At 44.0% G+C, this 27,066-nt stretch overlaps 1 protein-coding gene across 5 annotated transcripts in view; it reads left to right on the top strand.

The window, feature by feature from the left end:
• The window catches only part of dab1b (DAB adaptor protein 1b), a 79,109-nt gene that overhangs the window by 16,584 nt on the left and 35,459 nt on the right, over positions 1-27,066 (top strand). For all 5 annotated transcript variants that reach the window (XM_061896836.1, XM_061896837.1, XM_061896834.1 and 2 more), the window contains exons 2-6: positions 6,131-6,270; positions 9,637-9,735; positions 14,993-15,124; positions 15,524-15,643; positions 16,704-16,742. In XM_061896836.1, the coding sequence (XP_061752820.1) occupies positions 6,131-6,270; positions 9,637-9,735; positions 14,993-15,124; positions 15,524-15,643; positions 16,704-16,742 (530 nt within the window). The remainder of the gene's footprint in view (positions 1-6,130; positions 6,271-9,636; positions 9,736-14,992; positions 15,125-15,523; positions 15,644-16,703; positions 16,743-27,066) is intronic.

Raw genomic sequence — 27,066 nt, 5'->3', positions numbered from 1 at the left:
CCATCATGTACTCCCCTCCCCCTCATGCACTCCCCTCTCCATCATGTACTCCCCTCTCCATCATGTACTCCCCTCTCCATCATGCACTCCCCTCTCCATCATGTACTCCCCTCTCCATCATGCACTCCCCTCTCCATCATGTACTCCCCTCTCCCTCATGCACTCCCCTCTCCATCATGCACTCCCCTCTCCTAGGCAACATCCCCCAGCAAACAACGTACACAGATATCTTACTACTACTACTACTACGAGGGAATAATGAACAACAAATCTGAGATTTGCATGCCTACAATACTTTATGGACAAGGAGACTTCAGCCCAAGCAATCTCTTTGCCAACAAGCACCAACACAAATATTCGCCGCTGCTAAGCTAACAAACGCAGCTGAGCCACACGTCACTTAGCAACAGGCACTGCCTTTACCGTGAATGGATGAACGTGGACCCCGACTTAAACAAGTTGAAAAACGTATTTAGTGGTCAATTGTACAGAGTATGTGCAATCAATCAATCAATTTTAAAGGCACACACGCTCTGCTCTCATGAAACGTCTCAATTGCATTACATTTATTAAAGGCCTACTGAAATGAGATGTTCTTATTCAAACGGGGATAGCAGCTCCATTCTATGTGTCATACTTGATCATTTCGCGTCATTGCCATATTTTTGCTGAAAGGATTTGGTAGAGAACATCGCAACTTTTGGTCGCTGATAAAAAAAAAGCCCTGCCTTTACCGGAAGTAGCAGACGATGTTTCGCGTGACGTCACGGGTTGTAGAGCTCCACACATATTCACATTGTTTACAATGGGAGCCACCAGCAGTAAGAGCAATTCGGACCGATAAAAAAACGACAATTTCCCCATTAATTTGAGTGAGGATGAAAAATTTGTGAATTAGGATATTGATAGTAAAGGACTAGAGAAAAAAAAAAGCGACGGCTCTGGTGTGAGCGTTTCAGATGTAATTAGACACATTTACTAGGATAATTCTGGGAGATACCTTATCTGCTTATTGTTTTAATAGTGTTTTAGTGAGATTTTAAAGATTGTAAAGACATACCTCGAGGTCGAATGGCTGCGGGGAACGCAAAGTGTCTCAGAGAGAAGCCGAGGAGCCGAGCTCACAGCTGCCTTTTTTGACAACTGCTACAGGATGAAATATAATCCACTGATGTCTCCGGTAAAGTATATATATCACAATTTCCCCATTCAAAAAAACATGCCGGTCGACTGCTCTGCTTCACAACAAACAAAGAAACACCGGCTGTGTCTCGGTGCTAAAGGCAGCTGCAATCCACCGCTTTCCACCAACAGCATTCTTCTTTGACGTCTCCATTATTCATTGAATAAATTGCAAAAGATTCAGCAACACAGATGTCCAAAATACTGTGTAATCATGCCATGAACAGGGACGACTTTTAGCCGTGTTTGGTGCAGCGCTAATATTTCCCGACAGTCCGTGACGTCAACAAGAAACTGGCGGGAAATTTAAAAGTGCAATTTAGTAAAGTAAAGCAGCCGTATTGGCATGTGTCGCATGGTTAATTTTTCATCATTGATGTATAAACTATCAGGCTAGTAGCGGCTTTCAGTAGGCCTTAAAGATGTCATTACTTTTGCGGAAAGTTCCAAGTAACTCTAAGGATCCCGTCAATGTTGTATTCCGTCTCCATGGCAACCGCTGCTCTCTCACTGGAATCTGTCCACATGTGATGTGCACACCGTCTTGTAAATGGAAAAAATAGAAAGGGTAAAAACTGGCAGCTTATACTTGCCAGGATGGCATATTACTTTTTTTTTATTTTACTGGTAAAAGAAGACTCCATTTGTTGTTGTTTTTTACAGTAAATCAAAACGGCAGCTAAGTTGCCAGAACTTTATCGTCAACAAACATTGATATACGTAAAAACTTCTGTGTTGCCTCTAAAGCTGAGTGAGCCAAGAAGCCAAATATTTTAAAATGTATTTCTGTAAGAGCCATATAATATTTTTTTTTCTGAAGCTAACTGTGGAGGGGGGTGTGGCCTGCAGGCCAGCAGCGAAGCGGGGTGTTGCCAGGATCAGCCTCGAAATCAGCGTCAGGTGCGTAGACGGCCCATCTGGGCCTTGTTATCTAATCACCTGCCGCTATGTTATAAGCAGCAGCCAGGAGGAGAGACGGGGTTGGGGCTGGAGCCAGAGCGCGAGTGAGGACGAAAGAGAAAAAGACAATTGCTGGAAAGCAACTGAGGGACTTTTCTTACAGAATACTGTACATGGAAACACAACATGTAATAAATGACAACAGCAGGTGGGGACACCAATCACTAAACTCAGTAAACCAGAAAGTAAACGCAAGACTGATAAAAAAAAACTCCAAACAAAAGACATGTTTTTTTCTTACAGTGAAAACATTTTTTCACCAGAATTTTACATAATTCACTGCTCAAATAATTGTGGAACTGTTTTTGTTTTCATTGACAGTAAAGTTTGTTACTGTCATCAAAAAAAACCCTCCAAACCAAAGACATGATTTGTTCACGTTGAAAAAACTGAATTTTCACAGAATTTAATAAATTACATCAAGTAAGAAAGGATAAAGTACTATTAAGGAAGACAGTAGATCAAGGATAAAGTACTGTTAGGTAAGAAAGTACATCAAAGATAAAGTACTATTAATCAAAAAAATACATCAAGGATAAAGTACTATTAAGTCAGTAAGTACATCAAGGATAAAGTACTATTAAGTCAGAAAGTACATCAAGGATAAAGTACTATTAATCAAAAAAATACATCAAGGATAAAGTACTATTAAGTCAGAAAGTACATCAAGGATAAAGTACTGTTAGGTAAGAAAGTACATCAAAGATAAAGTACTATTAAGTAATAAAATACAACAGGGATAAAGTACTATTAAGTAAGAAAGTACATCAAGGATAAAGTACTATTAAGTCAGTAAGTACATCAAGGATAAAGTACTATTAATTAATAAAATACATCAAAGATTAAGTACTATTAAGTCAGAAAGTACATCAACGATAAAGTACTATTAATTAAAAAAATACATCAATGATAAAGTACTATTAAGTCAGAAAGTACATCAAGTATAAATACTATTAAGTCAGAAAGTACATCGAGGATAAAGTACTATTAGGTCAGAAAGTACATCAAAGATAAAGTACTATTAGGTCAGAAAGTACATCAATGATAAAGTATTATTAAGTGATCAAGTATATCAAGGATAAAGTACTATTAAGTGATAAAGTACATCAAGGATAAAGTACTATTAAGTCAGAAAGTACATCAAGGATAAAGTACTATTATGTAAGAAAATACATCCAGGATAAAGTACTATTAAGTCAGAAAGTACATCAAAGATAAAGTACTATTAAGTAATAAAATACATCAAAGATAAAGTACTATTAAGTAATAAAATACATCAAGGATAAAGTACTATTAAGTGATAAAGTACTATTAAGTGAGAAAGTACATCAAGGATAAAGTACTATTATGTAAGAAAATACATCAATGATAAAGTACTATTAAGTGAGAAAGTACATCAAAGATAAAGTACTATTAAGTAATAAAATACATCAAAGATAAAGTACTATTAAGTAATAAAGTACATCAAGGATAAAGTACTATTAAGTCAGAAAGTACATCAAGGGTAAAGTACTATTAAGTGAGAAAGTACATCAAGGATAAAGTACTATTAAGTGATAAAGTACATCAAGGATAAAGTACTATTAAGTGATAAAGTACATCAAGGATAAAGTACTATTCAGTGAGAAAGTACATCAAGGATAAAGTACTATTAAGTGAGAAAGTACATCAAGGATAAAGTACTATTAAGTGATAAAGTACATCAAGGGTAAAGTACTATTAAGTGAGAAAGTACATCAAGGATAAAGTACTATTGACTCTTATATTTCCAAGTTCACGGGGCCAAATAAAAGATGGTGGTGGATCAGACCTGGACTTGGTGGCCTAAGGTCTAGAGGACCTAAGACCTGGTCTAGACCTGGTCTCAAGGACCTAAGACAAGATGAAGAAGAGACACAATTAGAAGTAGCAGGGGGGGACGTTGTCATGGCGACAAGCTCAGAGGGGGTCAAAGGTTAATCTCGGCCCTGACAGAAAGTTAGCAGTGGCCAAGTCCTGGAGGGACCATCTGCTGCCATCTGGACCCTGTCCTTGGTCTACTCAAACCACTTTTCTCTCTTCACCACTTCACCCCACCCACAACCCAGACCACGTCTGAGTCCAGACCAAGAATCCAGACAACGTGACACCACGTCTCAGTCCATACCCAGAACCCAGACCACAGGACACCACGTCTGAGTCCAGACCCAGAAACCCAGACCACATGACACCATGTCTGAGTTCAGACCCAGAAACCCAGACCACATGACACCATGTCTGAGTTCAGACCCAGAAACCCAGACCACATGACACCATGTCTGAGTTCAGACCCAGAAACCCAGACCACATGACACCACGTCTGAGTCCACACCAACAACCCAGTCCACATGACACCACGTCTGAGTCCACACCCAGAAACCCTGACCAAATGACACCATGTCTGAGTCCAGGTCTTGGCGCTTATTGGGGTCTTGGCGCTTATTGGGGTTTTGGCACTTATTGAGGTCTTGGCGCATATTGAGGTCTTGGTGCTTATTTGGGTCTTGGCGCATATTGGTGCTTATTGGGGTCCAGGCGCTTAATGGGGTCTTGGGGCATATTGGGGTCTTGACGCTTATAGGGGTCTTGGCACTTATTGGGGTCTTGGCACTTATTGGTGCTTATTGGGGTCAAGGCGCTTAATGGGGTCTTGGGGCATATTGGGGTCTTGACGATTATAGGGGTCTTGGCACTTATTGGGGTCTTGGCACTTATTGGTGCTTATTGGGGTCAAGGCGCTTAATGGGGTCTTGGGGCATATTGGGGTCTTGACGCTTATAGGCACCACGTCTGAGTCCAGAACCAGAAACCCAGACCAAATGACACCATGTCTGAGTACAGGTATTGGCGCTTATTGGGGTTTTGGCACATATTGTGGTCTTGGCACTTATTGGGGTTTTGGTGCTTATTGAGGTCTTGGCGCATATTGAGGTCGTGTTGCTTATTTGGGTCTTGGCGCATATTGGTGCTTATTGGGGTCCAGGCGCGTAATGGGGTCTTGGGGCATATTGGGGTCTTGACGATTATAGGGGTCTTGGCACTTATTGGGGTCTTGGAACTTATTGGTGCTTATTGGGGTCAAGGCGCTTAATGGGGTCTTGGCGCATATTGGGGTCTTGACGCTTATAGGGGTCTTGGCACTTATTGGTGCTTATTGGGGTCAAGGCGCTTAATGGGGTCTTGGGGCATATTGGGGTCTTGACGCTTATAGGCACCACGTCTGAGTCCAGACCCAGAAACCCAGACCAAATGACACCATGTCTGAGTCCAGGTCTTGGCGCTTATTGGGGTTTTGGCACATATTGTGGTCTTGGCACTTATTGGGGTTTTGGTGCTTATTGAGGTCTTGGCGCATATTGAGGTCTTGGTGCTTATTTGGGTCTTGGCACATATTGGGGATTATTGGGGTCCAGGCGCTTAATGGGGTTTTGGGGTATATTGGGGTCTTGACACTTATAGGGCTCTTGGCACTTATTGGTGCTTATTGGGGTCAAGGCGCTTAATGGGGTCTTGGGGCATATTGGGGTCTTGACGCTTATAGGGGTCTTGGCGCTTTTTGGGTCTTGCCGCTTATTATATACTTACATCATGTATATATTACATGTTATTATGAATGTTACTACATGACATATATACTTACATCATGTATATATTACATGTTATTATGAATGTTACTAGATACTACATATATACTTACATCATGTATATATTACATGTTATTATGAATGTTACTACATGACATATATACTTACATCATGTATATATTACATGTTATTATGAATGTTACTAGATACTACATATATACATACATATATTACATGTTTCCTCGTCTCTTCTTTTCCAGCTCCATGTCTTCACTCGCCGCTAATTTATGATTCATTCTACATTTCCTGCGCCATAAATGTTTATGGCAGATCGTCCGACTCATGCACCCTGTCCTCCCCTTCCCCTCCTTGTCTTCCCGCCGCAGGTCAGGACCGCAGCGAGGCGGGGCTTATTAAGCGTTTCCGTGGCGACGGCGTGCGCTACAAGGCCAAGCTGATTGGGATAGACGAGGTGACGGCGGCACGCGGGGACAAACTGTGTCAGGACTCCATGATGAAGCTCAAGGTGCTGACTCACTCGCCTCAGTCACATGTGGGCAGGAGCAAGGCTGTGGTTTCTCTCAGATCAGTCACAGTTTAGGACCAATAGGAGGAGTCACATACTTCCAGGTGTGTGAGAAACAGGTGTAGGTTGGTAAACCTCACTCACATCAGTTACTCGTGGACAAGAGCAAGTGTGTGGTTTCTCTCAGATCAGTCACAGCTTAGAACCAATAGGAGGACTCACATACTTCCAGGTGTGTGTAGCCGATGTATAGGTTTGTTGACATCACTCTCTTCAGTCACATGTGGACAAGAGCAAGGGTGTGGTTTTTCTCAGGTCAGTCACAGTTTAGAACCAATATGAGAACTCACGTACGTCCAGGTGTGTGTGAAACAGGTGTAGGTTGGTAAACCTCACTCACATCAGTTACTCGTGGACAAGAGCAAGGGTGTGGTTTCTCTCAGATCAGTCACAGCTTAGAACCAATAGGAGGACTCACATACTTCCAGGTGTGTGTAGCCGATGTATAGGTTTGTTGACATCACTCTCTTCAGTCACATGTGGACAAGAGCAAGGGTGTGGTTTCTCTCAGATCAGTCACAGTTTAGAACCAATAGGAGGAGTCACATACTTCCAGGTGTGTGAGAAACAGGTGTAGGTTGGTAAACCTCACTCACATCAGTTACTCGTGGACAAGAGCAAGTGTGTGATTTCTCTCAGATCAGTCACAGTTTAGAACCAATAGGAGGACTCACATATTTCCAGGTGTATATAGCCGATGTATAGGTTTGTTAACATCACTCTCTTCAGTCACATGTGGACAAGAGCAAGGGTGTGGTTTCTCTCAGATCAGTCACAGTTTAGAACCAATAGGAGGAGTCACGTGCTTCCAGGTGTGTGAGAAACAGGTGTAAGTTAGTAAACCTTACTCGCCTCAGTCACATGTGGACAAGAGCAAGGGTGTGGTTTCTCTCAGATCAGTCACAGTTTAGAACCTATAGGAGGAGTCACATACTTCCAGGTGTGTGAGAAACAGGTGTAGGTTGGTAAACCTCACTCACATCAGTTACTCGTGGACAAGAGCAAGGGTGTGGTTTCTCTCAGATCAGTCACAGTTTAGAACCAATAGGAGGACTCATATACTTCCAGGTGTGTGTAGCCGATGTATAGGTTTGTTAACATCACTCTCTTCCGTCACATGTGGACAAGAGCAAGGGTGTGTTTTTTCTCAGATCAGTCACAGTTTAAAACCAATATGAGAACTCACGTACTTCCAGGTGTGTGTGAAACAGGTGCAGGTTGGTAAACCTCACTCACATCAGTTACTCGTGGACAAAAGCAAGTGTGTGGTTTCTCTCAGATCAGTCACAGTTCAAAACCAATAGGAGTCACGTGCTTCCAGGTGTGTGAGAAACAGGTGTAAGTTAGTAAACCTTACTTGCCTCAGTTAGTCGTGGACAAGAGCAAGGGTGTGGTTTCTCTCAGATCAGTCACAGTTTAGAACCAATAGGAGGACTCACATACTTCCAGGTGTGTGTAGCCGATGTATTGGTTTGTTAACATCACTCTCTTCAGTCACATGTGGACAAGAGCAAGGGTGTGGTTTCTCTCAGATCAGTCACAGTTTAGAACCAATAGGAGGACTCACATACTTCCAGGTGTGTGAGAAACAAGTGTAGGTTGGTAAACCTCACTCACATCAGTTACTCGTGGACAAGAGCAAGTGTGTGGTTTCTCTCAGATCAGTCAGAGTTTAGAACCAATAGGAGGACTCACATACTTCCAGGTGTGTGTAGCCGATGTATAGGTTTGTTAACATCACTCTCTTCAGTCACATGTGGACAAGAGCAAGGGTGTGGTTTCTCTCAGATCAGTCACAGTTTAGAACTAATATGAGAACTCACGTACGTCCAGGTGTGTGTGAAACAGGTGTAGGTTGGTAAACCCCACTCACATCAGTTACTCGTGGACAAGAGCAAGTGTGCGGTTTCTCTCAGATCAGTCACAGTTTAGAACCAATAGGAGGACTCACATACTTCCAGGTGTGTGTAGCCGATGTATAGGTTTGTTAACATCACCCTCTTCAGTCACATGTGGACAAGAGCAAGGGTGTGGTTTCTCTCAGATCAGTCACAGTTTAGAACCAATAGGAGGAGTCACGTGCTTCCAGGTGTGTGAGAAACAGGTGTAAGTTAGTAAACCTTACTCGCCTCAGTCACATGTGGACAAGAGCAAGGGTGTGGTTTCTCTCAGATCAGTCACAGTTTAGAACCTATAGGAGGAGTCACATACTTCCAGGTGTGTGAGAAACAGGTGTAGGTTGGTAAACCTCACTCACATCAGTTACTCGTGGACAAGAGCAAGGGTGTGGTTTCTCTCAGATCAGTCACAGTTTAGAACCAATAGGAGGACTCATATACTTCCAGGTGTGTGTAGCCGATGTATAGGTTTGTTAACATCACTCTCTTCCGTCACATGTGGACAAGAGCAAGGGTGTGGTTTTTCTCAGATCAGTCACAGTTTAAAACCAATATGAGAACTCACGTACTTCCAGGTGTGTGTGAAACAGGTGTAGGTTGGTAAACCTCACTCACATCAGTTACTCGTGGACAAAAGCAAGTGTGTGGTTTCTCTCAGATCAGTCACAGTTCAAAACCAATAGGAGTCACGTGCTTCCAGGTGTGTGAGAAACAGGTGTAAGTTAGTAAACCTTACTTGCCTCAGTTAGTCGTGGACAAGAGCAAGGGTGTGGTTTCTCTCAGATCAGTCACAGTTTAGAACCAATAGGAGGACTCACATACTTCCAGGTGTGTGTAGCCGATGTATTGGTTTGTTAACATCACTCTCTTCAGTCACATGTGGACAAGAGCAAGGGTGTGGTTTCTCTCAGATCAGTCACAGTTTAGAACCAATAGGAGGACTCACATACTTCCAGGTGTGTGAGAAACAAGTGTAGGTTGGTAAACCTCACTCACATCAGTTACTCGTGGACAAGAGCAAGTGTGTGGTTTCTCTCAGATCAGTCAGAGTTTAGAACCAATAGGAGGAGTCACGTGCTTCCAGGTGTGTGAGAAACAGGTGTGTAAGTTAGTAAACCTTACTCGCCTCAGTCACATGTGGACAGGAGCAAGGCTGTGGTTTCTCTCAGATCAGTCACAGTTTAGAACCAATATGAGAACTCACGTACTTCCAGGTGTGTGTGAAACAGGTGTAGGTTGGTAAACCTCATGCACGAGTCGTGTTGGTCAGCCCGGTGGTTAGCACCCTGCTCTCTCATACGGGCGACCAGGGTTTACGTCCCCGTGTGGAATGCGGTCAAAAGACAGCGGGTTACATACCCGGGGGTAAAGGAAGGCTGTCATCTTCTCACCTCTTGCTCTCCTGCAGGGTATGGCGTCGTCTGCACGTTCCAAAGGTGAGCACAAGCAGAGAGTCTTCTTCACCGTCTCCTTCAGCGGGATCAAGATCTACTGCGAGCGGTCAGGGGTGAGTATGAAGTCCGAGGGCAGATGTTTGCACGCCTGACTGCTCCATGGCCGCCAGCTTGAGAAGTAGTGTGCACTATTAGTGGGTGTGGCACAGGTGGTCTACTAAGACCCAAACAGTGTGTGTAAAGTAGTGTGCACTATTATTGGGTGTGGCACAGGTGGTCTACTAAGACCCAAACACTTTGTGTAAAGTAGTGTGCACTATTAGTGGGTGTGGCACAGGTGGTCTACTAAGACCCAAACAGTGTGTGTAAAGTAGTGTGCACTATTATTGGGTGTGGCACAGGTGGTCTACTAAGACCCAAACACTTTGTGTAAAGTAGTGTGCACTATTAGTGGGTGTGGCACAGGTGGTCTACTAAGACCCAAACAGTGTGTGTAAAGTAGTGTGCACTATTAGTGGGTGTGGCACAGGTGGTCTACCAAGACCCAAACAGTGTGTGTAAAGTAGTCTGCACTATTAGTGGGTGTGGCACAGGTGGTCTACCAAGACCCAAACACTGTGTGTAAAGTAGTGTGCACTATCAGTGGGTGTGGCACAGGTGGTCTACTAAGACCCACACAGTGTGTGTAAAGTAGTGTGGCACAGGTGGTCTACTAAGACCCAAACACTTTGTGTAAAGTAGTGTGCACTATTAGTGGGTGTGGCACAGGTGGTCTACTAAGACCCAAACAGTGTGTGTAAAGTAGTGTGCACTATTAGTGGGTGTGGCACAGGTGGTCTACCAAGACCCAAACAGTGTGTGTAAAGTAGTCTGCACTATTAGTGGGTGTGGCACAGGTGGTCTACCAAGACCCAAACACTGTGTGTAAAGTAGTGTGCACTATCAGTGGGTGTGGCACAGGTGGTTACTAAGACCCACACAGTGTGTGTAAAGTAGTGTGGCACAGGTGGTCTACTAAGACCCAAACACTGTGTAAAGTAGTGTGCACTATTAGTGGGTGTGGCACAGGTGGTCTACCAAGACCCAAACACTGTGTGTAAAGTAGTTTTCACTATTAGTGGGTGTGGCACAGGTGGTCTACCAAGACCCAAACAGTGTGTGTAAAGTAGTGTGCACTATTAGTGGGTGTGGCACAGGTGGTCTACCAAGACCCGAACAGTGTGTGTAAAGTAGTGTGCACTATTAGTGGGTGTGGCACAGGTGGTCTACTAAGACCCAAACAGTGTGTGTAAAGTAGTGTGCACTATTAGTGGGTGTGGCACGGGTGGTCTACCAAGACCCAAACAGTGTGTGTAAAGTAGTGTGCACTATTAGTGGGTGTGGCACAGGTGGTCTACCAAGACCCAAACACTGTGTGTAAAGTAGTGTGCACTATTAGTGGGTGTGGCACGGGTGGTCTACCAAGACCCAAACAAAGTAGTGTTTAGTAGCTTCATTTAGCGTGTGCTATCATGTTTGCACCTGTGTTAGTAAACACAAACCCTACAGTAGATCAGACATGTGGTCTTCCTGCTCATAAGGGATGGTGTCAGGTCTCTGAGTAAACTGGTTCCAGCAAGAGCAGGAGATCCTGTCTGGGTGTGATGCAGCCAGGTTCTGGTGCTGCTGGGAGACGGGCTGCTTCCACCTCCATCTTGGGTTGATGTTCCATTAGGGGATGATGGAGAGGCCCCGCCCCCCTCCCGCCTACTCAGGCATGGCGTGGGCTGGGAGGAAGCTCTCCTCTCATCAGCACCAACTGATAATTAGCAGCCCTTAATGATCATTGCCTCTAATGCTAATTACCCCGCGGCTCCACCGCAGCTGTGCCAAACCTGTAATCATGCGGCAATTGTCCCGGGGCTTTGGACCTCCATGAGAGCAGAGGGAGAACTGATGGGCCCCGCTAGTGGGCCCTCATGCTATTACTTTACTTTGTTGATTAGCACCACTAAATAACCCTCCGCACTCTGGATGGACCCTGCAGGAGATGAAGAACTGTATGAAAGTAGAGTATTAGTGGTGTGGAACCTTCATCTGGACCCTGCAGGAGATGAAGAACTGTATGAAAGTAGAGTATTAGTGGTGTGGAACCTTCATCTGGACCCTGCAGGAGATGAAGAACTGTATGAAAGTAGAGTATTAGTGGTGTGGAACCTTCATCTGGACCCTGCAGGAGATGAAGAACTCTAAGAAAGTAGAGTATATGTGGTGTGGAACCTTCATCTGGACCCTGCAGGAGATGAAGAACTCTAAGAAAGTAGAGTATTAGTGGTGTGGAACCTTCATCTGGACCCTGCAGGAGATGAAGAACTGTATGAAAGTAGAGTATTAGTGGTGTGGAACCTTCATCTGGACCCTGCAGGAGATGAAGAACTGTATGAAAGTAGAGTATTAGTGGTGTGGAACCTTCATCTGGACCCTGCAGGAGATGAAGAACTCTAAGAAAGTAGAGTATATGTGGTGTGGAACCTTCATCTGGACCCTGCAGGAGATGAAGAACTCTAAGAAAGTAGAGTATTAGTGGTGTGGAACCTTCATCTGGACCCTGCAGGAGATGAAGAACTGTATGAAAGTAGAGTATTAGTGGTGTGGAACCTTCATCTGGACCCTGCAGGAGATGGTCTATGTAGGCCTAAGTCAAATAAATATGATCAATGATAAGGTTCTATGTTTTATTTATCAGCGTCCTAAGTCAAATAAACTGTAAACCTGACTATACACCTGACTGCACACCTTCACACCTGACTGCACACCTTTATACCTGACTGCACACCTTTATACCTGACTGTACACCTTTATACCTGACTGTACACCTTTACACCCGACTGTTCACCTTTACACCTGACTGTAGACCTGACTGTTCACCTTTACACCTGACTGTTCACCTTCACACCTGACTGTTCACCTTTATACCTGACTGTACACCTTTACACCCGACTGTTCACCTTTACACCTGACTGTAGACCTGACTGTTCACCTTTACACCTGACTGTTCACCTTCACACCTGACTGTTCACCTTCACACCTGACTGTACACCTTTACACCCGACTGTTCACCTTTACACCTGACTGTAGACCTGACTGTTCACCTTTACACCTGACTGTTCACCTTTACACCTGACTGTACACCTTTACACCCGACTGTTCACCTTTACACCTGACTGTAGACCTGACTGTTCACCTTTACACCTGACTGTTCACCTTCACACCTGACTGCACACCTTTATACCTGACTGTACACCTTTACACCCGACTGTTCACCTTTACACCTGACTGTAGACCTGACTGTTCACCTTTACACCTGACTGTTCACCTTTACACCTGACTGTACACCTTTACACCCGACTGTTCACCTTTACACCTGACTGTACACCTTTACACCCGACTGTTCACCTTTATACCTGACTGTACACCTTTACACCCGACTGTTCACCTTCACACCTGACTGTTCACCTTTATACCTGACTGTACACCTTTACACCCGACTGTTCACCTTTACACCTGACTGTAGACCTGACTGTTCACCTTTACACCTGACTGTTCACCTTCACACCTGACTGTTCACCTTTATACCTGACTGTACACCTTTACACCCGACTGTTCACCTTTACACCTGACTGTAGACCTGACTGTTCACCTTTACACCTGACTGTTCACCTTTACACCTGACTGTACACCTTTACACCCGACTGTTCACCTTTACACCTGACTGTAGACCTGACTGTTCACCTTTACACCTGACTGTTCACCTTCACACCTGACTGCACACCTTTATACCTGACTGTACACCTTTACACCCGACTGTTCACCTTTACACCTGACTGTAGACCTGACTGTTCACCTTTACACCTGACTGTTCACCTTTACACCTGACTGTACACCTTTACACCCGACTGTTCACCTTTACACCTGACTGTACACCTTTACACCCGACTGTTCACCTTTATACCTGACTGTACACCTTTACACCCGACTGTTCACCTTTACACCTGACTGTAGACCTGACTGTTCACCTTTACACCTGACTTTTCACCTTTACACCTGACTGTACACCTTTACACCCGACTGTTCACCTTTACACCTGACTGTACACCTTTACACCCGACTGTTCACCTTTACACCTGACTGTACACCTGACTGTACACCTGACTGTACACCTTTACACCCGACTGGTCACCTTTACACCGGACTGCACACCTTTACACCTGACTGTACACCTGACTGTTCACCTTTACACCTGACTGTACACCTTTACACCTGACTGTACACCTTTACACCTGACTGCACACCTTCACACTCGACTGTTCACCTTTACACTTGACTGTACACCTGACTATACACCTTTACACCTGACTGCACACCTTTACACCTGACTGTACACCTGACTATACACCTTTACACCTGACTGTTCACCTTTACACCTGACTGTACACATTTACACCGGACTGCACACCTTTACACCTGACTGTACACCTGACTGTTCACCTTTACACCTGACTGTACACCTTTACACCCGACTGGTCACCTTTACACCTGACTGTACACCTGACTATACACCTTTACACCGGACTGCACACCTTTACACCTGACTGTACACCTGACTGTACACCTTTACACCCGACTGATCACCTTTACACCTGACTGCACACCTTCACACCCGACTGTTCACCTTTACACCTGACTGTACACCTGACTATACACCTTTACACCTGACTGCACACCTTTACACCTGACTGTACACCTGACTATACATCTTTACACCTGACTGCACACCTTCACACCCGACTGTTCACCTTTACACTTGACTGTACACCTGACTATACACCTTTACACCTGACTGCACACCTTTACACCTGACTGTACACCTGACTATAAACCTTTACACCTGACTGTTCACCTTTACACCTGACTGTACACCTTTACACCGGACTGCACACCTTTACACCTGACTGTACACCTGACTGTTCACCTTTACACCTGACTGTACACCTTTACACCCGACTGGTCACCTTTACACCTGACTGTACACCTGACTATACACCTTTACACCGGACTGCACACCTTTACACCTGACTGTACACCTGACTGTTCACCTTTACACCTGACTGTACACCTTTACACCCGACTGGTCACCTTTACACCTGACTGCACACCTTCACACCCGACTGTTCACCTTTACACCTGACTGTACACCTTTACACCCGACTGTTCACCTTTACACCTGACTGTACACCTTTACACCTGACTGTACACCTTTACACCCGACTTTACACCTGACTGTTCACCTTTACACCTGACCGTCCACCTGACTGTACACCTGTTGTCCAGGTGCTCCTGCATCAGCACTCGGTCCATGAAATCAGTTACATCGCCAAGGACACCAGGGACCACCGAGCCTTTGGCTACGTGTGCGGCAAGGAGGGCCACCACCGCTTTGTGGCCATCAAGAGCGCACAGTCGGTAAGTAATCCACCACCTTCTCATATTACCTTCCACCACCTTCTCACATTACCTTCCACCACCTTCTCACATTACCTTCCACCACCTTCTCATATTACCTTCCACCACCTTCTCACATTACCTTCCACCACCTTCTCATATTACCTTCCACCACCTTCTCATATTACCTTCCACCACCTTCTCATATTACCTTCCACCACCTTCTCATATTACCTTCCACCACCTTCTCATATTACCTTACACCACCTTCAGAAGAGGATGAAGTGTTTGGTTAAAACGAGGTCATCAAGTCAAGTCAGGACCATTAAATCGAAAGTGAAAGCTTGTCGTTTCACTTTGTTGCATGACCTCATCCTTAGTGGTCTCCACTCAGCATCCTCTTCTTCCTCCTCCCTGCAGGCGGAGCCGGTCATCATGGACCTGCGAGACCTCTTCACCCTCATCTACGACATGAAGCAGCGGGAGGAGGTGGAGAAGAAGGCCCAGAAGGACAAACACTGTGAGCAGGTGGTCTACCAGGTAGGACAGGAAGTACTGTGTACCACTTTATTAGGCACACCTGCAGATCTTCAAGAACTGTACCAGACCGGGGGTTGCACATGACCCCAGCAGGTCTTATAACAGGGACTCTCAGAGATCCAACTGCAAGGTTGGTAGTGGACCCTTTGAAGACCACCCCAATAGTGACCACCAAGCGTAGATAAAACTACCCCACCCCCCACACCCGGTTTTAGTGACTATAAGATGCTATTTTTGCTGCAGCTAACGGCTGTTATGTTTTGTATAGAACACTGAAAAAGGTGTGTAACTGTTTGTGCCATGTCTACAGTATTTCCTTCTGTTTGGTGCCTTGAACCGGATGTGTAAGTGTTGTTCCGTGATAGTGTTTCTACTTGTGTGGTTTCTTCATTCACGAGTCCAAGCAAGGTTTGTAAGTTTTACAATACGACTACAACTATTCGTGCTGACTAAAGTGTCCCATGTGTGATGTGTGTAGGAGTGTTTTCATGCATATTTCTACCTGCTACCGGAATGTAATCAAGCTAGCTTTAGCTAATATGCTAACACGTCTCTGTGTTAGTATTAACTTACAACGACATTTCGTATTGTTTCTCTTTCACTAATTTCTCAGTAAATTCGACAAAACGTCAGCGTGGAGTTATTGAGTCGGTTTAAGTGATTGGAGAGCCAGCTTGTGCATGACTTCTGTTTTGTTTGAATAGCCGTTTTACTGCCCTGTTACAGACACTGTTTGGGAACAATCGTCAATGAACATTATTACGCGTAGTTTTATGTAAATAAGGAACATATCTGCGACTAAAATATGAGGTTTTTTCCTCAATTTTAGCGGGTGCGCTCTGTAGTCCAAACAATAAGGTACTTACTGCACATCCAACCTTCTTGTCCTCAGCACCGCCACTGGGTGGAGCCTATTCCGAGTGGCGGGGTACACCACCTGTTGGTCACCTGTCCATCACACCTGTGCACAATTTGAAGTGAAGTTTTTGGGAGATGTGCCCTTGGAGCTTGTGACATGTTCCTCACCAAAATTCATGTGTCGTCTTCCCCTGCTGCACAGACCATCCTGGAGGACCAAGTGGACGACCCGGTGTACCAGGTAGACCTGTAGGCACCCTCGTGGTTTTTCTAGCCTCTTAACTCCAACTCATTTGCATATCGTGTACGGTGACCCAGCTGCTCCAATGAATGGTTCATGAAGTCCCCCCCTCCCCAGTGATCCCTAGTAGACCATCTTTGCAGACACTCTTCTTCTACCTCCATTTGCCAGCTGCAATGTCGTTCAGCTCCTCACCCCACACTTGTGAAGTCCGCTGCACTCCATTTATGTCTCTGTCTTTCTGCTCCGACTGGAAACAGACTAACTCTTACTCACCTGTTTGTGGATTTTCACCTGTGCATCCTTCACTTTTCTTCATCTTGCTAACAAAACTCTGGGCAGAGGGCCAGGGACTTGAAGGAATAGCTCGACATTTTAGGAAACTCCAAAAAAAAATTGGGCTCTGAAGGGCTTGTGAGTTCGCAATGCATTGTGGGGCCACAGCAGCCATTTTTGTGGGCTTATGTGTACATGCTTTACTGTAGTCGTGGTGACGTGAGGGCAGCAACCAACCCGACTGTGGCAAAGAAAAATATAAAAAAGTGTAGCTATAAACTCTTCCAAAGGTCCGGAATAAGGAAGTAACATTGTATTAAAAGTCATGTTTGATGGTCTCACATCATGTAGCAGGTGATGGTGTTAAAAGTCATGTTTGATGGTCTCACAACATGTACCAGGTGATGGTGTTAAAAGTCATGTTTGATGGTCTCACAACATGGACCAGGTGATGGTGTTAAAAGTCATGTTTGATGGTCCCACATGTACCAGGTGATGGTGTTAAAAGTCATGTTGTTTGGTCCCACAACATGTAGCAGGTGATGGTGTTAAAAGTCATGTTTGATAGTCTCACAACATGTAGCAGGTGATGGTGTTAAAAGTCATGTTTGATGTTCTCACAACATGTACCAGGTGATGGTGTTTAAAGTCATGTTTGATGGTCTCACAACATGTAGCAGGTGATGGTGTTTAAAGTCATGTTTGATGGTCTCACAACATGTAGCAGGTGATGGTGTTAAAAGTCATGTTTGATAGTCTCACAACATGTAGCAGGTGATGGTGTCAAAAGTCATGTTTGATGGTCTCACAACATGTAGCAGGTGATAGTGTTAGAATTAATGTTTGATGGTCTCACAACGTGTACCAGGTGATGGTGTTAAAAGTCATGTTTGATGGTCTCACAACATGTACCAGGTGATGGTTTTAAAAGTCATGTTTGATGGTCTCACAACATGTACCAGGTGATGGTGTTAAAAGTCATGTTTGATGGTCTCACAACATGTAGCAGGTGATAGTGTTAAAATTAATGTTTGATGGTCTCACAACATGTACCAGGTGATGGTGTTAAAAGTCATGTTTGATGGTCTCACAACATGTACCAGGTATTGGTGTTAAAAGTCATGTTTGATGGTCTCACAACATGTAGCAGGTGATAGTGTTAAAATTAATGTTTGATGGTCTCACAACATGTACCAGGTGATGGTGTTAAAAGTCATGTTTGATGGTCTCACAACGTGTACCAGGTGATGGTGTTAAAAGTCATGTTTGCGGCTGTTATTCCACGTCTCGTCATCAGCTCATTAACCCGACTTCTTCAGCGCTTGAAATGAGAACAATCTCACCAAATTGTTGTTTCGTTTCCATGACTGTTATGGTTTGCAGAGGGGAGATGACAACAGACTGACACCAGGGGGTTTTAAAATGTCAAAAGATATATATATATATATATATATAAACCATATATATTTATATAAAATAAAACAATATTATAACTAGGAAAAAGGAGTGTGAACGAGAGCCAAGATTGAAAATAGTGTAAGGCTATGTGCAGGATTTAACTGGACGGGTTTTACCGTAAGTGTTGGAGGTGCGTGTTGAGAGGAGTGGAGCTGTCCGACAATGGCAAGGCCGGCAGGGTTGTCCAGGGGCAGAAGCGGGGTCCAGAGGCAGGAGCGAGACGTCGTAGTCCGGGGGCAAGCGAGGAGTCGAGAACCATGAAGACACAAGGGAGGCAGGGAAGATCCAGGAGCAAACGACACACAGCCTGACTCAGGGATGCACACAGGGAACTACGGGGTGAGGGAGGACACCACAATAAATGCAGGGTTAAAGACAGAGATCAGGACAGAGGGAGAGAGAGAGCATAAGGCTTGTGTCGGCTTACAGTCAAGAGACTATATTCCGGCCCTCGGTGGCAAGTTTAGCAGGCTTATGAAGGCAGCTCCTTCATTCAGGAAGGTGCATCTCAATACATTGGAACGTAAAAATGATTTGATTTCAAGAATTCAGACTAAGTGAAAATGTTATGATCATTCATCCACACTGAGTTCCCTTCTCAAAACACAATTTCATTAAATCAAATATGTTTTTAATTCCAATAACTGTGCGCCAAACAGATGAAATAATAATTATCAGGCAAACTAACACCTTCTGCTCAAAGAAGTACAAAGATTATTCCAAACAAAAGTGAAGACATATCAACTTTCAGGGGAAAAAAATACTTTTTGAAAATCAGGATGTGGAACTAAATGAAGCAAATAAATCAAACAACTATCCAGTCACTTATTTTTGTTTTTTTTTTACCTGAAAGTGTTTATTACAAAGAGAGGGGCTGAACTGTCAACTGATCACCATTTGGTAGTGAGTTGGGTCAGATGGCGGGAGAAACCTCTGGACAGACCCGGGAAACCCAAGTGTGTAGTGCGGGCGAACTGGGAACGTTTGGAGAAGTCCTCTGTCCGGAAGAACTTCAACTTCCACCTCCGGCGGGACTTCTCTGCCATCCCTGTGGAGGTTGGGGACATTGAACAGGAATGGGCAATGTTCAAAGCCTCTATTGCTAAAGCTGCAGCTGTGAGCTGTGGCCAGAAGTTCTTAGGGGCGGTACATCCTGGTAGACAGCGGTGGTCAGGGAAGCCGTCCGACTGAAGAAGGAGGGTGTGTAATCCCAGGGGACTTCGGAGGCAGTTGCAAGGTACCGACAGCCGTAGCTGTGGACGAGGCTAAGCATTGGGTGTGGGAGCAGTTTGGGGAATCCATGGAAAAGGACTATCTAGCGGCAACAAAGCTGTTGTGGAAGACCATACGACACCTCAGGAGGGGGAAACAGAGAACCATCAAAGCTGTGTACAGCAAGGATGGGACTCTGCTGACTTCAAGTGAGTAAGTCCTACGGTGTTGGAAAGGGCACTTTGAGGAAGTCCTGAACCCAACTACATCAGACACACCTTCCCTGACAGGAGCGGAGCCTGAGGGTCATGGGGGATTGATGTCGATCTCTCGGAGTGAAATCACTGAGGTAGTTAGACAACTCCTCAGTGGCAAAGCTCCGGGGGTTGACCAGATCTGTCCAGGAATGCTGAAGGCTCTGGGTGTTGAGTGGTCTTGATTGATACGCATTTTCAACCTTGCGTGTAAGTCTGGGACAGTGACGAGGGAGTGGCAGACTGGAGTGGTGGTTCCCCTATTCAACAAGTGGGACCAGAGGGTGTGTGGTAACTACAGGGGTATTACACTACTCAGCCTCCTTGGGAAAGTTACTTGAAAGGAGGGTCCAATGAATAGTTGAACCTCAGATTTAAGAGGAGCAATGTGGATTCTGTCCTGGTCGTGGAACAACTGACCAGTTCTTTACTCTTGCGGGAATCCTGAAGAAGGCCTATGTATGCCTATCCAGTCTCCATGTGCTTTATGGATTTGGAGAAGGCGTACGACCGGGTCCCCTGGGACATCCTGTGGAAGGTGCTGAGGGAGTACGTTATGAGGGTAACCCTGCTGAGGGCCATCCATTCTCTGTACAAACAAAGTGACAGTTGTGTCCGGGTGCTTGGATGTAAGTCGGATCCGTTTCCAGTGCTGTGCTCTGTCACCAATCCTGTTTGGGATTTTCATGGACATGATTTCTTGGCAGAGTCGTGACCATGGCGGAGAGGGTATATGTCTCGGGGGGCTAAAGGTTGCCTCACCGCTGTTTGCAGATGATCTGGTCCTGATGGCACCATCAGTTTGTGACCTTCAGTTCTCACTGGATCAGTTCTCAGCCGAGTGTTCAGTGGCTGGAATGAGGATCGGCATCTCCAAGAATGAGGCCATGGTTCTCAGCAGGAAACCGATGGTTTGTACAGTCCAGGTAAAGAATGGGACTTTGTCCCAGGTGGAGGAGTTTAAGTATCTCGGGGTCTTGTTCACGAGAGACGGAAAGATGGAGAAGGAGATCAGCCGGAGAATAGGAGCAGCTGGGGCAGTATTGCAGTCTCTGTCGCACTGTTGTGACGGCACGAGAGTTGAGCCAGAAGGCAAAGCTCTTGGTCTACCGGGCTATCTACATTCCTACTCTCACCTATGGTCATGAAGTTTAGTCTCCTGTCCATCACCGTGGTCCACATAGAACTTGCCAGAAGTTTAGTCTCCTGTCCATCACCGTGGTCCACATAGAACTTGCCAGAAGTTTAGTCTCCTGTCCATCACCGTGGTCCACATAGAACATTCCAGAAGTTTAGTTTCCTGTCCATTTCAGTGGTCCACAGAGAACTCGCCGCTAGTGCTACGACTAAGGCCACGGTATCGTAGAAAAGTGCTATATAAATCTAATCCTATATTCTTCTTCATCTCCTTCACACTCCCTGCCGCTCCTCATTTCACTCGCCATCTTTGACTAACTTGTGTTCACCTTCCTGCAAGCATTTAGTATCATGTTTGTCTTGGACTTGGAGAAGGTGCAGCTGTATTTGAGCTTGTGAAAAAACCACATGGAGCATTTGAACGCCCATACTTGAAAGACAACTGAAGGTTCCATAACTGAACATGAATCCAAATCATCTTTTTTTTAACCCCATTCCTGTCATGTGTCATGTGAGTGTCACAAAGGTATCGGAAGACAAGTGAAAAGATCAGACTCCAGTTCCTTCAAGACCTGTTGCAAAGAACTACTGTCTGACCCTCGACACTCGTGCTACCTTGCTTACCTTTCTCTCCTCATGACCCCCCCCCCTTTTATCCCATGCTCCATGTTGGATGTCCCCACCCTGGTCTCATTCCCCCCCCCCCCCCCCCTTTATCCCATGCTCCATGTTGGATGTCCCCACCCTGGTCTTATTCCCCCTCCCCCCCCTTTATCCCATGCTCCATGTTGGATGTCCCCACGCTGGTTTCAAATCCCCCCTCCCTCTCCTTTATCCCATGCTCCATGTTGGATGTCCCCACCCTGGTCTTATTCCCCCTTCCCCCCCCTTTATCCCATGCTCCATGTTGGATGTCCCCACGCTGGTTTCAAATCCCCCCTCCCTCTCCTTTATCCCATGCTCCATGTTGGATGTCCCCACCCTGGTTTCATTCCCCCCTCCCTCCCCTTCATCCCATGCTCCATGTTGGATGTCCCCACCCTGGTCTCATTCCCCCCTTTCCCCCCTTTATCCCATGAGAGAAGTTAAGTCCCTACCTTTAGTCAAAAGTGATTTATGACCCCCCATAAAACAATGATTTATGACCCTCAAGGTCAAAGGTCAATGATTTATGAGGGGTCAAGTTCAAAGGTTAATGATTTATGAGGGGGTCAAGGTTAAAGGTCAAGGTTAAAGGTCAGGTTCAAAGGTCAGGTTCAAATATCAAGGTCAAGTGGGTGTGGCTTACCCGGAAGAGGGTGGAGTTAAGACCTGCGGTGGGAGTGGTTAAACCAGGAAGAGGGTGGAGTTTTAAACAGAAAGAGGGCAGAGTTAAGACCTGCGGTGGGAGTGGTTAAACCAGGAAGAGGGTGGAGTTAAGACCTGACAGGGAACAAAGGAGGGATCAGTTTTTTTAAGAAAGCAATGTCATCTGAGCAGCATGTGACCATATATTTGATAGTTTAAATGTTTACGATCGTTTGAAACAACTTCCAGATTTCGATGTATTGATGGCTGGGAATGTTACGTGTGGAGATGTGGACACGCACGCACTTCACACACACACACACACACACACACACACACACACACACACACACACACACACACACACACACACGCAGAGGAGGTGGAGCTTTATACGTTAGCGTAAAGACTTTGTTCGATTCGGTCATGATTAGTGAAACGCCTGTTTCGATTTATAAAAATAATAAAACTTACATTGACGCTCCGCAAAAAAGTCGAGTGTTTCTAAATCGTATTCAGTTTTCAGCTAAAAGAAAGAAGAGACGGAAGCCCTTTCTCGATATTTTCATCGTTATCTACCGTGGATTGGGAAGTTTTTGGTGGACACGCACACACGCACACACACGCACACACACACACACTTCACACACACACACACACACACACGCACGCACGCACACACGCACACACGCACACACACACACACACACACACACACACACACACACACACACACACACACACACACACACACACATTCGTACGCACTGAAACAACTTCCGTACCTCACGAAAACATATTTAAACAGATGGAAAAAACTATCGCAGAACACAGTGTCACGTAGCAACTGGTCTTTACGGTCGTTTGAATCAACAGGTCAGTTTGGGGGACAAAAGGAGGGTTCAGTTTTTACTGACTTCCCATCTGACAGTTTAAATGTTTATGACCGTTTGAATCAACAGGACACGCACGCACACACACACACACGCACGCACACACACACACACACACACACACATACACACACACACACACGCACACACACACACACACACACCATTACCTCTGCTTTACCATGTTATTAGACATTGGTTTAACTCCATTTAAGCATTTAAACGTTAAAAGCATTGCACTTGTACGACGATGTAATACCTTTTTTTTTTTTAACAGCCGATGACGACGAAGTGAAAGACGATGAACTTTGCTTAAACGGTCTTACAAAGTTGGAAGATGATTTTCGAGGTGTGTTTAAACCTTCAAATTATTTAATATTATGTGTATTCATTATTTAGTTTCATAGAGGATTTGCCGTAAGATCCTAACGCGATCGTTTTACCACAATCGCAGTCTGGTGAGTCAAATGATTCTCATTTTACAAGAAAAAAAACATGCGGTATACGATACATATATACATATATTTACTTACAGATTTTCCGTTTACATCTCTTGCTTACTGGTCTCCCTTAAAGCTGGCGGGTCCGTCAACGGCCGTTCCAGGCAGAGGAGAAGGCTTGATTGCGCCAAAGACTCCAGACATCGAATCCTTGCTCCGAGGGGAAATCATCGAAAACGACGGTGAATGTCCGACAGGCACCCGCTGTAAGTTTTTCTCGTTTTCTGTAAGCTTTTTAAGATTCTCAGGAGCTTTAAAGAGCTCCTCTCATTCCAATGTCTTTCGCTCAAATGAATTTCGCGCCTAAGGGGAATGGGCGGGGACTGATTCCGGAGGTGGGCGGTTGTTTCCGCCAAGCAACCTTCTGGTTGAAATGGAGTGTGGATCAAGATGGATCCCTACTCTATATTCTTTTATTTAACCCAATGTTTTTTAAATACGTGTATAATGCTTTATATCCTATGTGTTGTGAATTCCATCCTACAATATCTTCCAAGGAACCCAAAGAAATGTTACCACACCTCCCGCTTTATTTATTCTATAGATTACCTGAACTATTTCATAAACTAAATCTTGTCTTGTTTCTGATGCTATGTTTTTTTTATGCTCATCAATGCACTGTTGGACTGCGAGCACACAACTACTTTCCTTGCTTTGTTTTCCTCTATCCAGTTAACTGCCATATAAATTGCTACCAATTCCCCCGTAAAAACAGATAGTTTATCACTGATTATTTTATTTAATACTATGTTTCCTTGAGGGATAACTGCTACAGCTCTTACCTTTATTTTTTTTATATAGTTTTTGATGCATCCGTATATATCATATCTCAATCCATTTTTCTATCCGGTAACTATTTAAATTTCTATTCTTTAGTAATTGCATGTTTTCTTTTGGGTTATCAAACATCCACGGTGGTATTGCAGGCATTGGTACTGTAGGACTAACTTTAATATTGTCAATTTTAACTTTATTACATATGTCTCCTATAATCCACCCAAAACTATTCTTTTTTTGTTTTCTCTTTTTCTTGGCAGATTGGTAGCACTGGACAAGTCGGATATCCTTGCTTGGATCCTTTTAAAGTTGCCCGATAAACTGCTGAGAGTTGATCTCTCCTCTTGTCCAAAGGTTTTTCGTTCATTTTTACTTGTAATACTGGCACTAGGGTTGATGTAGTAGCTCCACAACATAACCTTAAAGCCTGTGACTGGATCCGGTCTATTTTCCCAAGTCATGTTTTTGAAGCAGATTGGTAAATAATGCATCCGTAATCAATAACAGATGGAATTAAAGTTATAAATATATACATGTATTGTTTTCAACGTTAACCTATCAGCCCCCCAATCATTACCCCTCAAAGACCTCATTATATTTAACACCTTTTTACTTTTTCCCCTATTTTTTTATTTTCCGGAAGGAACACTCCTGAAGGAATAAATAAAGTACTATCTAATCTAATCTAATCAATTCTATTTTGCTGATGTGGGTTGACTAGTTCATATTTTTATCAAACCATATTCCTAAATATTTAAATACTTGTACCTCTTCTATATTTTCACCTTAGAGTTTTTATTTGGAGCTTGTTTGGTACTTTTGTCTTTGTAAAATGTATGACTTTTGTCTTTCCAACAGAGAATCTTAAACCTCAAGCCGTTCCCCAGTCTTGAACATTATTTACCACTTTGTTAGTTTTTTGATTATTTCTTTTGACTCTAAATAATATACTAGTCTTTCATTAATCTTTTTTTTTTCCATTACTTTTCCCCAAATTTATAATTTCCTGCCTCTTCCGGGTCTTACCCTGACTTGCATATTGGAATTGTTACCGCTAATTTTCCCCTCTGCCGGTCATTCTCCTTCTTCATATATCCTGTCATATCATTTCAAGACCACTTCTTTGACGATGCCACCTAAGTTTTTGATCATTTGATAACCCGCTAGGTCTTTCCCCGGTGACGTATTTTTAACCTTTTTCAAAATTCGAACCATTTCATTCAAAGAAAATGTCATATCCATAGTGTTGGTAAAGCTATATTAACGTTGTCTTCCATCATTTCCCCAATATTTAAACTCATTGTTTTTTCTCTCTTTTGTTTTTCCACATTTCTCAAATTATCATTACTGTGCACTTCAACAAATGTTTTTGCTAAAGGTTCTGCTGTTTCTTTACCCGTGACTACATCTTCTTTAATAAATGTGGCACATCATCCTCTTTACCCTTCATTCCTATCTTTACGAATCGTTATATATCCTTTTATTATAAAGTTTAATTTTGGCTTCAGCCCTGTTTCTTGAATACAAATTATACGTGGTTTAGTTTTCATATTTTTAATATATCCCTTTAATTCATGTTCGGTTGCTATCAAACTTCTGGCATTCCACCGGACCATTAACAGGGTGTTGGAATGTGGTAACATGACTCCGTCACGTCTACTCTCCGTAGTACAGCTTGCACCCGGTACCAAGATAGTTCTTTCAACAACTTTGATGCTGCTTTGACAATTATTTTGATCTTCTCAGTCTTATTTTTACTTTCATTTTGTATCAAAGCTGAGTTGTGCTCTCTGGTTTATTTTGCAAATGAACCGACAGAACATGATCATGTACAAGACTCGCCTACCCACAATGCACTGCAGCCCAACGCTCCTGGTCGGATGTTTTTTTCGGGGTTCATGGAGAGATGCGGTAAAGAGTGGTAGCCAAGACACACGGTCACACACGGTCACACACGGTCACACACGGTCACACTCGGCAATTATTTTGACCTGGGGAGCAGATATAGAGGAAAAAATGTGTCTGGGGGGCCGGGATATCTGATTTTCAGGTACAAAAAACTTCACAATGACACAAAATAAACACAACAGTTAAACCTCACACTAAAAACAAGACATTGACTTGTACGTTCAAAAGACAGAATAGAACAAGTCAAGACATGCAATGCCATCTACAAAATGTTATGTAAATGTTAGTCATTACACACGCGGCTATGGTTTTGATGTATTTGTTACAGACATGTTTACGTCAAGTAACATCACATGGTTCCATTTGCACCTTTCAACAAATCTGAAAAGGAATATTAAGAAGTAAAACTTATATTTAATCCTACCTCTTCTCCGAGCACACGGTGACCGTACATACGGGTCGAAAAATGTTGACCTAATTCAGCATTTCTCAAAGTGTGGGGAATAGAGACATGACAGGTGGGGCTCGAGGAAAGGGAGGAAATTTTTTATTTTTGATTTTTTTTTACTATGCTTTCATTTTCTATACACACTGTAAATCACTTTGTGATTCTGTCTGTGAA

Source organism: Nerophis ophidion, linkage group LG04 (assembly GCF_033978795.1).
Source record: "Nerophis ophidion isolate RoL-2023_Sa linkage group LG04, RoL_Noph_v1.0, whole genome shotgun sequence".
NCBI classification, from domain to species: Eukaryota; Metazoa; Chordata; class Actinopteri; order Syngnathiformes; family Syngnathidae; genus Nerophis; species Nerophis ophidion.
This window is presented reverse-complemented; position numbering and strand designations above follow the sequence as displayed.